This window comes from Penicillium arizonense (assembly GCF_001773325.1).
Source record: "Penicillium arizonense strain CBS 141311 chromosome Unknown PENARI_contig008, whole genome shotgun sequence".
Lineage (NCBI taxonomy): Eukaryota > Fungi > Ascomycota > Eurotiomycetes > Eurotiales > Aspergillaceae > Penicillium > Penicillium arizonense.
Window position 1 is genome coordinate 1,184,401 of NW_019173285.1, and position 13,515 is coordinate 1,197,915.

Below are 13,515 nucleotides of genomic sequence, written 5' to 3' on the forward strand. Positions count from 1 at the left end.
TCTTCAGCCTCGGTCTTCACTCGGCCTCCTAGTGGCAACGGGAGGCGACAATAAACATGTTGCCGCTTTCCCGTTTAACCGAAGCGACCATTTAGCATTTTTGGCGTTGAGCCTAATTGGAGATCAAATGTATACCATGGCTGGCTGGTGTTTTCTACTATTTGGTCAGCGATGGGACTTCGGCTTCCGTTAAATGCGGCCTAATCCCCGCTCACACTCTGCGTACTTTTTTGATAGCGTCATTGGACCCTCTTGTGTAGATCAATCATGGTTTCGAACATGGTCAACGGCACTACAGGCCATGCCTTGGATCTGACCGTCCTTGTGTCTGAACAGTGGGACGTCGATGGTGAGTGCTCTAGCCTGGTTATCATAGGAAGGGAAGATGGAAGTCACTGTGAATGAAGGATAGCATCGACGGTGCCCTTACGCGCCCTTACCCTCTTCCGCCAGGAGATCCCAGATTCGCCGATGCGCTTTCAGCTGCTGACAGCCACGGCGGCGTAGACGAATGCTACGACTTTGATACTGGCCTAGGCAATGTCCAGGAGTGTTCATGGTCAATATATGACATTAATGAATACACGTAGCAGTCGAATGCTTTTCTAAGTGGTTCATCTATCATGAAATAAAGCGATTCCTCAATGACAATTTAGTACATTTATATTAGTACCTAATCAAAGCACAATTTACCGAATTTAATCTGACCAAGTTCCTTTCACCATTAGCCCGTCCGGTCGTTTACTTTCACACGAGCATCTCGCACGCAGCGCCGCCAGTTCGCCACGGCGAGCAGTGTCTGCTGTATCTCGTCCTCGGTAATGCCGGCATCCAGCCAGCTCTGACGGAATGGATCTCCATGCTGCAGCTGGCCGGCGGCCCGCCCAGCCAGCCGCTTCGGGGTTTCCGGCTCCGAGCACACCGTAGTTCTGGCCCCGATGTGGACCTTGCCGCCGTCAGCATCAAAATCTGAGCTGCGGGCCAGCGTGGGCATGCTCGTTCCCATAGGCTGGTCCGCCGTGTCACGCGTGGCCAGGATGCCGTCTGGCTTCAAGATCCGTCGAACACAGCGATCTGGTAGTTCATACCAGAACTCCTGGGAGTTTCTTACCTGGGATGTGGTCGATCGAGATGTGATCCTGGCAGATTTATTGAAGGGGGTTGAAGACAAAGGGAAAATGATCCGTGACAGACTGTGTTTGTCTCTAACCCCAGGGTATAATCGTATGTGTAGCAACAAGGATCGCACAGGAAATGATTAAATACAGCAGCATTTATGTTGTGCTTAGCTGAACATGCCAATTCCAGACCCTCACCACCAAAAAATGAAACTATTCGAATGCCAGAGGCAGAAATCCCTCGGTATTGTAAGAATCCAACGGCCATGGCCAATCTGAGAGCAGATCTGGCGGCAGCTGAAACTCGGAGATCTGGTCGAGGCCAGCACCAGGCGAGGCTCCGACGGCGGTGGTGCCTTGTGCATACGCTGACGGGACGTCCGATTCTGGATCTGCGTCGATGGCTTGCATCGCGTCACTCGGTGCAGTAAGATCTAGCAGACGGGAGGTACGCATGTAGCCGTCTATTCGATCAACCTGGGACCGCAGTCGTTCGCCGGCACCGGAGGCACGATGTAGTCCCGTTTCGAGACGTTGTAAGAGATCTGCCATTTGAAGCCTGTATGCGAAGATATCAGCTAGAATCCAAGGCCTCAATCGGCTACCACTGAATGGGGTAACGTACAGTAATGTGCGAACTCGTGTGTAGGATGCTTCAGACAAATTCCCTTCCATTACAGAGCCGAGGATATAGCCAATTCCGCCAAGGTGATGGAGCTGGGATTTATCAGTACATATTCCAGAGAAGCATGAAGACTGCACATACCAAAGGGGAGCTGATCGCTTTCAAGTACTCGATGGGTACATTCGAAAACACGCTGAGCAGTTCTCCCGCTACGTCGCATTTTCGCTCCACCCCAATTTCCTCCGTAGACAAGAGCACCATCCGAAGGAGTTGTAGCGTCGCCTGAATGTTGGCAGACTGGAACCCGAATAAGTCCTTAGACATGTCTCCTGTAGTGGGCGGCGTCTCCCGAAACTGCGATGGAAGTGCTGAGTACATAGTAAGGACTTGATCCATGACCGCCGGCTCTGACATAGGTAATGGATCAAATAGTGACCACACTTGTGTCGTCCCATTAGCCGAAGAGAAGCGGCGTCTATTGCCATCGACCACATGCTCAAGAATGCGGTAGAGGTCTGTGGTGAAGTTCCAACCACGCAGCCAGGTCACAGGCTGGCGGGAGACGACGGTCACGTTGCTAGGCGGAAGCAAACTCGATTCCGGGGATACACGCGGCACGCCATAGCCATGTTGTGTGATAAATTCGTCGTCTACTTCGCTTGGATAGTGCACCAAGGAATGGGCTTCACGATATCGAATAACGCCACCCCACACAATGGTCGAATATATGTCTAGCGTATAGATCGACCAGAACTACCGTTGTAGTCAGTAAGGCGATAACAGGTAAAGGGTATATTCCATACAAGTCGCCGCCGCTCCTCCGTCTCAATCGGACTTAAGTCTTTTGGCCAGAGCTTTTCGTCATAAAGGCCATCCATCGAAGTCAAGGTGTGGTATAAGCCGGAATACTTCTGCATGTTTTTGATCTGGCCGTTTTGAATACTGGCGATAGCAAGTATGGCACACGCCCGCATATATTGAATACCTTTGGATGCGACAAGGTCCTGAGGAATACAGTCCCTAGCAGCTGCAAAGAAAGCCTCGGAGGGTGGATCTATGAGCTCTTCTCGGACCCACCGATTAGAGAACAATGCACCGTCACGCACGCGGGCGGAGACCAAAGAGCAAACAGCCATCGTGGAGGCAAAGAGCCCTTGATTTTGGAGATGCTTCTTGCTGTTGACCTGCTCTATGAACGACGGCATGTGAAACAAGGGAAATCTGGAGATGATATGCTCAGTCAACGTAGTCAGCCAGGAGGATTAGCATTCATCATACATTGGATAGACGATCTCGAAATAAACCTGGACTAAATTTCTTACTTGCCGGTCACAAGCAATGGCAAATGCTTTCCAAGAATTGCGCAGCGGCCCGTCATCATCACCCTCGGCTGACCAGCCATGATTAAAGGTAGACCAGGGATCATCGGAGATCGATGGACGGTACGAACTGCTAGAAGGCGAAGAGCAGGAGGCTCTTCCGCCGCTTACAGTCGCTGCCACCGTAGGAATACTATGATCGACTGATGCCCTCACAAACTGAGCATCGCGACCACTCGCCCGAGTGCCAGGCTTGACGCCCCCGCGTTTCCCGGGGCGATCAAAGGTGCACGGCACATCGAAATCCGCACAATTTTGACAGCGGCCTAGCGGGTCATCGCTCCGGCTGCATTTGATGCTGCGTCTGTTACAAAAGTCGCCTGCATTAGGTTGCGCACGTTAGCGAATGCAGGCCTCATGTCCGGGGTTTAGACCGCCGAGCTAAAGAGTGGAGAACTCCAGATTAAACAAATCGAACATTAGGGGACATACAGGCCTTAGAGACGCGCTGAAGCTTTCGCGGTTTTTGCGACATTCACTGATTAGACCATTCCAGGTTGGGTAGAAAGTGGTATTTGAGCCAAGGCGCGGAGCTTTGGCAAGTTGCACGGAGCTTGACGCAAAGGTCCACGGGGTGCGTCGCAGCACGTGTGACCTGTCCGAGCAGGGAAAATGCGGTGGGGATGATTACCGAAGGATGTGACAGAAGCCCGTCAAGCGATCGAGCGACATTCAAGAAATCGGCACTTAATTATCTCGGCGACCCGGTCTAACCGAGGAGCCGCAAGTCACGAGAGGTCTCAAAACACATCGAGATCTGAGTCAGCGGGCGAACACTAAATCGGTACCTCGCCCACATCGAGTACTACCAACGTATTATACAGACTATCGGAATGTTTAGGGTTACAAGTGCAGCACCGTTGCTAACGTAGCCTTGTTTGCCTAGCGGGACACGGTGCGGCTAGCATCGCCATAGGTCTCTACTACCCGATATCCAATCTCCAATCTACCGCCGCTGCACTTAGCATCCGCTGATGGGCACATCGAATTACGCGTAAATGTTTGCCCTAAGTGTATTCACCGGGCCTGCGAATTATCATAAGCTTACGCACACCTCTTCAAGGCTACTGGTGTGGGCCATAGAAGTTCAACAGTGTCAAGCGAAGCACTTTGGGGGAAGCTAGTCTCCAGCAAATACAACGGCTTTTTGCATATGCCAAGGGACCAGTTTGGAGTGCAAAATCATCTAACTGTTTTCAAGTACTAGAAGGCCAGAGCGTCGACCGCACAGCCTGGCCTGGTTCTTACTCGGGTGACACCCATCGAACTATTGATCGAGCATAGACCACGCTGGTAAGTTAGCAGTTAGGTGACCACTAGCGAATCCTTACTGCTGTATGTTTGTTTGTTTTTTTGTGGTTTTTTTTTTTTTTCTGTTCTGTTTTTGGTTCAAGTTAGCTGGATGCCGTGAGAAACATAGTGGCGAGTTCACACTCATGGACGAGAATTCAGAGCCTCTTTTTTGTAGGTTGGAAGGTCATTTTGGAATATCCCTGCAGGTAAATAGCTTCACTGTGGGGAGGCTAGATATGATTTCAGAGATCCCTGTTGAACCGAGAGGCGTTACGACATAGCGGTTTTGCACACTGGGTTAGGATTGACCGGATGGCGGTGAAGCCTATACTTATAGCACAACCACAGGTGTAGAAACTGGATAATATGCAGGTGAGTTGTGAAACTGGATCTGGGAGCATTTTGTTTATGTATACATAACATAGTCCAAGAGCCTGGGAAGAAATGGTCCTACGGCTTTCGTCTATGCAAATCAGGGTGATCTGATAGGAGAGCACACAAGGCGTGATCGCACCCCTCAGCTCTAATTATCTCTTGTTCATTAGGGCATTTCGTAGAGCAATGGTAGATCTAGATCATTCTGATAAGATTTGCGTTACTCCGTCTCACCCAACCAACAGTAAATATTACAATCCTCTTGCTCGGTCCCTACAGGATTGGATAAAGGCTCGAATCCGAAAGAAAATCAATCCGAGTAGTCTGAATTATTTAATTGATTTGATAGATTGATTTAAATGATATGACATGCTGTGATAATATTCTTATGTTATTTAACTTTGAAGATACCATGCGAGATTAAGCTTAAATCACCTTGACAGGTGAACATGGAATTTGTAAAGCATATGACAATTCTAATTAGACATCACTAGCTTTCATGTTATTCAAGATTAAACCATGTAATTGTCAACAAAATAATATTCCCCTTTAGCGTTATCAAATATGGGTGGTCATCTCAAATAGATTCCTGTCATCAAAACGCAATGCATATGCAAATCTATCTCTATATTCTGTACAAGTATGTCTCTATCTACAGCTATATACAACATATACAACATCTATACAAATACCATTGAATAATAGCAAACTACCCTAGCGTCGGAGGCCACCTCCGGACTCCCAACGTTGCACTCTCACGGCGAACTCCGCTTTTCATTCCAAAGTGGGTCCACGTAGTAAACAACGCCGTGGCCGACGGAGGCCGCAAGTGGCCCAATCTGCGGCATGTTAGTAAAAGAATCTCAAGAAATAATGAAGGATAATAGAAATTTCCCACGGAACTCCGTCCTCACCCAGTGGATCCAATGATAGCTAGGGAAACTACTGATGGTCCTCGTGTTCGAGACGGGGGAGATAAGCCACGATCATAGCGTTTTGGGTTTTGAGGAGGGCTGAGACGTTGCAGCTGTTATTAATATTATGTTATTTCTTCTTTTATTGATCTATATGCAGATCACTGTCTGCTCGATCTGTGGCTTCGACTCTATACAGCAATGCAATGGGTTGACAAACTGAAACTAACTTGGAAGATAGGATGATAAGAGTCTATACTCCCTACGGAGTCCTCCGTATGACCAACGGAATCGGAACAGATACCTCTTTTGCCCCTGACACCATTTGTCAAGTCAATTACTACGCTGCGAGACATCCAAGCATACTAAGTAACAAAGAATTAAGGAAAATAAGCTTAAAAATAAGATTACAGAGTATCTCCGACATTTGGCCGAGGTCCACAGATGCGCAGCCTATGAACCAAAAAAAAATAGACATCTTAAAACAATAGAAGAACATCATGAAACTCGTCAATCGCATTAATGCCCCCGCAAGAGCCCAATAGATACAGTACACAATTATACCCCTTTCCCATGAGCCATGCTAGGATCCTTCGCCCCAGTATCCGACCTCTCCCTTCGCAGTTCCTTCGGTACACCTTCATTTCCAGAACCCGTGGCCGCAGCTGACGCCGCAGCCCTTCGTATCGCCTTCTCCCGCTCCCGCTCTTTCTCTTTCTCCTTATCTCGCGCGCTCGGGCCCGTTGCCCGTCGCCGCTTGGGGTCGTAGACATCGTTGAAGTTCATGACAACGCCTAGGAACCGCATATCTACGTCTGGCTGGTAGGCCAGGTCACCGAGGAGGATGTTAAGTCGTGACCGAAAGTCGGCTGAGAGTTCGCGGAGACGGACGCGGAGCGAGGCGAGCATGTTGTCGTCGGCCGTGAGGTTGTGGCCGGATAGTGAGAGGGGAGTGCTTACACCGTCGACTCCGGCGCTGTCGGGCCGCACGTCTGGGGTGGAGGCCATTGAGGTTCCAGGGCGGCTGTTGGATTGGCGGGACAGGAGATCACGGTCTGTGATGCCCCAATGACCTTGAGCAGTGCGAGTCTCGATCTTGGCGTTGATCTCCTGGCGGCGGGTGAACTCCGCAACCGAGAAGGAGTACAAGCCGTCTACGGCATCTTTGTAGGCAAGCATGAACTTGAGGATTTGGTGGAGCTGGCTGAGGAAGCTTTCTTCGGGTTGTTTGGCGGAGGTGGAGGTTGAGTTGCCGTATCGGGAGGACGATGCGGACCCTAGTAGGCCCTTGTGGGTGATGGAGTTGAGGTATTTGGTGTGTGCTTCGATCAGGTCGTCCAGGGTGCAACCTGGTTTGCGGATGGCGGTGAGGAGCTGGTCCCAGCTGGACTCGATAACCTCGAACAAGATGTAGTATTGTAGCTGGTTGACGAAGTGGATCATTTCCGCGATCACGCATCGTGCTCGTTTCCAGTCTGCGCCGACTTTGTCGTCCACGTTGCCGAGCACGCCGCGTGCACCGGTCATTGTCCGCCGCCAGGTGCTGCTTAGTGCGAACTCGACTCGTTTGATGCGCCAGAGGAAGTTGAAGACTTTTAAGTATTGAGTAGACGCCCAAGGGGTGATGACCACGTCAACCGGGGCATCGATCTTATATTCCAAGGTGAAACAGTCCCATCCAATTTCACCGTGGCTCAGTTCGAGCATACGGGCATCAAGCCGACGTAGCACCTCTGGGGTATCATATTGTGCATTAGAGGCACGAATGGCATGCTCCAATTGTGCCGTAAGAGTGTGTCGATATTGTGAATTTGCTGGACGATCCAGGTTCGAGGCAAGCGATTCCATGAGCAGGGCAATGAAGTCACCCTGGCCTAATAGCAAGTAACTCTTCAGTGCTCGAAGATGATCAAAGAGGTTGAACCTTTCACCCATCAGAGAGATCAGCCGGGCCATTGTGGTCTTATATGCCTCGTCGATAGATGTCTCTAGAGTGGCCGTGTCACCATATCGTAGCTCTTTTGAGGCTTCTGTAGAATATGCCTCCACCCACGCGGAATCGCCACAGCCATATCGAATGAAGTTCAGCGATTTTCCAATTAGGAAAATCTTCTTTGCAAATTCTTGGGTGATGATCGAAGGCACCATATCATCATCAAGCTTATATTTGTCTTCCCAGACGCTTGTTGCAATTCGGCGTGGGTCACTGTTTGGTCTGAAGCCTGGCTCTGCGACAAAGAACTCTTTGTATGGATCTGATAGTTCACCATCATAGATCCATAGCCGTAGCATGTCGTAGAATGGGCGCGTAACATATGCGAGAAGCTTCTCAGCGAAGGCACACACGAAAGGATCTCCGTGGGATGTCGAAAACCCGTGTATTAAAGAGATCAACTGGCCACCCTTTTTACCTGTGGAAATTAGTTGATGAACTGTAGAATTGTTTGACCTGTATGACTTACTTTGAGCCTCTTCCACGATTAGGCTCATCAGTCGAAGTGCCATTGTCGCATCTCTCGTCCAAACCAGACATCGTTTGAGGGTGACACCGCCCTTCCGTACCCCTTGAGGTACGGTACCATCTCCGATAGCGGCCAGCGCCTGTCGAATTTCCGCCTCTAATGTAGCCACCAAGCTGAGATATGCGCGCAGCTCGATGGCAATGGCAGCTCGCAAGCTCTGATTCACCAGTCCGCCTTCCTCGTTCTCTACAAACACAGACAGCCCTTTGTATAATAAACATGGTTCCGCCAACGAGTTAAGGAGTGACACGATCGGCGCAGGCAGATTTGAGGGTAGTTTCAAGCTCGACGGCGAACTGAACTGCAGGTTGGAGGAAGACAACCCTTGTAGGTTGAATGGGAGGTCACGTAGAAGCTTATGTTCCGTAGGAGTAGGGCCAGGCGGCTTACCATGACCAGATGTTGATGGCCGAGGAGGTGATGGATCACGAAGATGCTCATTGCTGGAATGGCTGTTCGCTCCAGTATCGACATGACTGCGCCCGGCATGGTCCACTTCGTTACGGTCAATATCATGTCGCAATGATCTTTGCCTCTCCATCTTTGCCGCCACAGGAACGCGCTGTTGGGATGCTGACGAGCTAACAGCCGGGCCTTCATCCTCCGAGTCGACCACCGTACCCCGTCTCGGGCGTGTACCGTCCTTTGTTAACATATTTTGTAGATGCGCCTCATCCATCAATGGACTGTGGCTCCTCCCTCCACCTTCCACCGGACTCTCCGAGGCTGACAATTTGTAGAGCAAAAAGAGGATACCCCATTTCTGCGAGAGCACCGGCTGCGTCAAAAGGCGCGAATATAGATTTGAAAATCGCACAGCCTTATCAGGGCTGGCATTCTCTCGGCGCAATTTGCGCTTAATCAAATCCGGCGCGTTGTTGATGCTTTCTGTTCCCGCGATACTTCCTCGGCGCCCACCAAGCCCCGCCGGTGACCCGGGGTCTGGGGCATTGGTGCTGGGGTGGGTATCAAGGATGCGCCAGGCGCGCTCCATGAGAACATGGTGCCGGCGGTTCTCTGCGGACGCGATCGCTTCTTCTTCGTCGGAGTAGTCTGTGTCTTGGATGGCGGAGATGGGGAGCGCGGGGGTTAGACCGTCGACTAGCTGTGAGAGGGCGTCATCCAGGCGACGCCCGCGGGCAGGGTTTCGTGGTGCGGCTGACATGATCTGCCCGGTGCCCTGCTGGGCAGATTGTTCGTTGTGTTTGTTCGTGGACGTGATAAGTGGGTGGTTTGACGGAGAATTGTTGGGCAAGAAGAGACCGCAGCCTGACCGCGGGCTTGGGGAAATGATCGCGGATAGTTCAGACACGAGAAATTCGAGTTTTAACACGTGTCTGTCTGAACAAATCTCCCGAATTGCATCGCAAGGGCAGTAGCATGGGGCTCATGGAAGCTCACAGGATGCATGTTTGTGTTTGTGGTGTTTGGCTGATCTTGTTGCCATATTACTCAGGCTATAATATCTTATCGGCCCAACGTTATCGCTATCAAAGTTTTCGGCCTACAGCCTCAAAGATATCAAAAACTTGGAAGTGCGGTGAAAACGCAAGGCAAGGGACACCTAGATTCACATACAGATTCCTCTATTCTGTCCCTCCTCCTATCACAATGTTACTTGTTTTACACGGCAGAGCGTAGGTTTCACTCAACTCCACTCAAACAAAAAAAAAAAAAAAACAATGAAATGAGAAAAGAACGACTCGCTTGTTTTCTTCTTTCTTTTTTCTTTTCTGGGAAAATTAAAAAGAACTCAATACATTTCCGGGCCAAACATGACTTGATTCCTTTGGCCCCAAATTATAAAGATCGTATCTCTTGAGGCTGATGCCAAGGCTGAAAAGGCTTTCGGGGGGCTTGATTTGGGGGCCAATTGACTGCCTGGTGTTCAAGACCCGCTATGGTGGTGACGTTCACAAGTAATGAACGGTACAATATCCGGCTCCAAACCTGTCGCGTAGACTCTTTTCTTTTCTTTTTCTTTTTCTTTTTCAGTCGCTTCCTCTCTCTGTTCATATTTCCATGTGCCTGCCCGTTTTTATAAACGGTCAGATGGGCGATCTCCCACGATAATGGGCACAACAACCAGGTCCGCGACCGGGCGGCCATTTTTCAGATTTTTGAGCAATGCAAAGCTCAAATTGCTTGCAGTCTTCCTCACTGTATCCACTATCCTCTTGCTCACATTGTATTCTGGGAATTTGTCTGGAATCACCACCGCAAGGGTGAAAGATAATATATCAAATCAGACGGACTATTGGACATGGGAAACGAGAACTCAATTCCGGAACATACCTCTCAACAAGAAAAACAATAACCAACAAGGCGAGACAGCATGCAATTCGTTTCCTTCGGACGTCCTATCGCGCGTTCAGATTGTCCTGAAAACCAGCGCCACCGAAAATGCGAACCGAGTGAACACACACCTGACCTCCGTAACCCGCTGCATCTCGAATCTCCTCGTGGTTTCAGACCTGGAAACTGAAGTCCTAGGCCATAAAGTGTACGATATTCTGGCCGATATTTCGCCCTCTGCCCGCCAGAACATTCCCGAGTTCACAGGATACGATGCGCTACAAAACGGCACGACCGATATCGATGGTGCAGCGGGGTGGAGACTAGATCGATTCAAGTTTTTGCCCATGATTGAACGTGCGAAGAAAGTGAATCCCACTGCAGAGTGGTATGTCTTCCTCGAGACGGATACATACTTTGTTTGGGATAATCTGTTCCGCATGCTGGAGCAGTTTGATCCTTCGGTGCCTTTATATATGGGCTCTCCTGCACCAGGTCGAGCCCTCGAAGGTGGAGGAGTGATCTGGTTTGCCTACGGTGGCTCCGGCTTTGTGCTCTCCAGAGCGGCAGTCGATAGACTGGTAGCCCGGGACGTTGGCAGATATGGACAATTTGTTGGTCCGTCCGTTAGTGATCAATATTTGCAGGTTGTTACCGACGACTGCTGTGGTGACTCTGTACTGGGCACTGCGCTATATGAGAAAGGCATCAAGTTGTCAGGGATGTGGCCCATGTTCAATGCGCATCCGTTGGATTCAATTCCTTTCGGCAACGATAATCACTGGTGTCAGCCTGTGATTAGCATGCACAAATCGCTCTTGTCAGATATGGATGGGCTGGCCAAATGGGAGAATGGACGGAATCGAACGGTGTGTTGCTTTCTGTCCTGCGCATATGATTTGACAACAGAACTGATAAATATCAATATAGTATCCTCTGCTATACGCGGATTTGATCAACTATCACCAACTAGGAGATCTACCAGAAAAGAGGGGTTGGGATAATGGTGATTGGGGCGGGTTCATCGAACCTCCTGATACTCTGCCACAACACCAATCATTAGACGCATGCCGGCAAGCATGTCACGACAAGGACTGGTGTATGGCATTTACCTATGATAATAAGGGAGCTTGTGTGTTTCAACGCAGCATGCGGCTTGGTTCTAGTAAGCCCGATCTTGTCGACCAGTTCACAGCTGGATGGGACAACGAGAAGATCAAGAAATGGCGGTCATCGAATCTGTGCGAAAGCCCTCAATGGATGAAGCCAAGTTTGACGCGCATTTTCTGAAGCGTTTGGCAATGTACATGTATTAAATTATATAGACCGTAATGTAATGAATGTCACGGATATTTGAATGAATACTGAACCAAGGAACTGAATCATTATATGCGGACTTTCGAGAAGTAGAGAAAAGAGTTATGACTCTTTGTTACCCTGATATTTTGGCTTGTGTCTATACGGTCTATTTAACTAGCTATATAATGTTACTACTTTGATTTAGGTCGCAATACAAAAAAAGACTAAGCAGCAAAACAAGTGCATGTACGTCGTGATTTCAATATAGAGAAACATAAGATCATAACAAGGACAACGAAAACATACCAAAAAAAGAAGCATACATCCGAAAGATAAAAATGTAAATACTCAACAAACAGAGAGAAAACAGTATTCGAAATAAGGCCAGAGAATATTCACCAGCCACAATCACCGGCCGTTTTCAATGTAAGGTGCACTGACCCAGTTGAAAGCCAAATTGACCTTTGCACGTAGCGCAACATATTCTGTCTCAGGGCAAGACCCATCGGAAAGCACAGAAGGATCAGCCCCCCTCCCAACCCGATAGATCTGGCAGTGTAAAATACCCTCATGAACAGACAGTTTCAGAGCAATAATACAAGCACAACCCTGCTGGATCAGAGTGCTAGCGGCCAAACCGAGGACATTCTCATGCTGCTCTTCACGGAGGTGGTGGTACAGCGAGACTTCGCCAACTGCGATCTTGGGGGTTTTATGGGTAACGCTGATTGAGAAGGTCATTGTGCGGGAGGCCAGCTCATGTATAGTTCGGGGGGTGCTGTCCCAGGACAGTTGGGTTCCTGCCCCGAGCGCGTCCCGAATTAAGCTCTCTAGGTAGCTCCTTATGGCTCGTGGGTTGCCTCCAGGGGTGGGGACTAGCGGGATTTGATCGGAGTGATTCATTTTTGAACTGGGGGTAGGGGCTTGTTTGTTAGCCTGGTTCCTTTGGATTTGTTTTAATATCTGGAAGATTACCTTGTTACTCGGGGACGGTAGAGGGTAGTTAGCTTGTTGGGCTGCTCACGGGACTTAAGGGTTGCGTTTGACTTATATAGACATGACCTGTAAATATTTGCTGAATTAATTCGGAATTTCTCTGACTTACTTTCTAGGAACGAAGTAGAAGGACGCGGAGGGCAAATGAAGAATTTACACATCGTTGTTATAATCAACCTCAGACATTGCACAGCTATAAATACTGAGCAATTCCTGCCATGATATAGCCGGTGATGCTACTGGGTTGCGTATCCTGGCTAGGAGTAGTGTGAGTCTTGAGGTACATTTCGCAACTTCCTGCTCATGCGGCCCTAATTGTAATCGCCCCTATCTGCTATGTTGCCAGCAATACATAATTATACCAACCCTTCTACTAACAACTTGAAATATATTCTTATAAAAGCCTACAGCTGGCTTACCCTCTGAATACTCCTGGTCTCGTTCCTTTATATAACCCGCTAGGAAGACACTTCTCCTAGCGAGCACAGTGACTATGTTTGTGTCGACCCTATCTGCTCACACTGTTTGTGAACGGAAATAAAAATTGCGATAAAGTGCCCGAAAGAAATAAAGATTAAGAGAGATCTGTAGACAGTCTAACTAGTAACTCTAAGTTATCTACAACCCTAGAAGCCTAAACTATTATCTGTCAACTGTCACCACTCTCTCCACAAAGGGACTAGGACTGATTATAGCACG

The 13,515-nt window shown here is 49.1% G+C and overlaps 5 protein-coding genes across 5 annotated transcripts; 2 read left to right on the forward strand and 3 right to left on the reverse strand.

The window, feature by feature from the left end:
• Positions 1-267: 267 nt before the first annotated feature.
• PENARI_c008G03810 (uncharacterized protein) lies at positions 268-973 on the forward strand (the record flags this gene model as incomplete). Its single annotated transcript, XM_022631398.1, has 3 exons — positions 268-349; positions 454-542; positions 671-973. 3 exons carry the CDS (start codon positions 268-270, stop codon positions 971-973), a joined length of 474 nt encoding a protein of 157 aa, XP_022488561.1.
• Positions 974-1,331: 358 nt separating this feature from the next.
• Positions 1,332-3,597, reverse strand: PENARI_c008G10978 (uncharacterized protein; the record flags this gene model as incomplete). Its single annotated transcript, XM_022631642.1, has 6 exons — positions 1,332-1,677; positions 1,744-1,835; positions 1,885-2,496; positions 2,547-2,964; positions 3,022-3,442; positions 3,555-3,597. The coding sequence occupies 6 exons, from the start codon at positions 3,595-3,597 to the stop codon at positions 1,332-1,334; spliced, it is 1,932 nt and encodes a 643-aa protein (XP_022488668.1).
• A 2,665-nt stretch (positions 3,598-6,262) lies between these two features.
• Positions 6,263-9,391, reverse strand: PENARI_c008G03784 (tubulin gamma complex associated family protein; the record flags this gene model as incomplete). The annotated part of the gene is made up of 2 exons (XM_022631397.1): positions 6,263-8,115; positions 8,167-9,391. 2 exons carry the CDS (start codon positions 9,389-9,391, stop codon positions 6,263-6,265), a joined length of 3,078 nt encoding a protein of 1,025 aa, XP_022488554.1.
• A 907-nt stretch (positions 9,392-10,298) lies between these two features.
• On the forward strand, positions 10,299-11,811 carry PENARI_c008G11390 (uncharacterized protein; the record flags this gene model as incomplete). The annotated part of the gene is made up of 2 exons (XM_022631661.1): positions 10,299-11,390; positions 11,452-11,811. 2 exons carry the CDS (start codon positions 10,299-10,301, stop codon positions 11,809-11,811), a joined length of 1,452 nt encoding a protein of 483 aa, XP_022488643.1.
• A 417-nt stretch (positions 11,812-12,228) lies between these two features.
• Positions 12,229-12,561, reverse strand: PENARI_c008G09881 (uncharacterized protein; the record flags this gene model as incomplete). Its single annotated transcript, XM_022631600.1, has 1 exon — positions 12,229-12,561. The coding sequence occupies one exon, from the start codon at positions 12,559-12,561 to the stop codon at positions 12,229-12,231; it is 333 nt and encodes a 110-aa protein (XP_022488793.1).
• Positions 12,562-13,515: the final 954 nt, after the last annotated feature.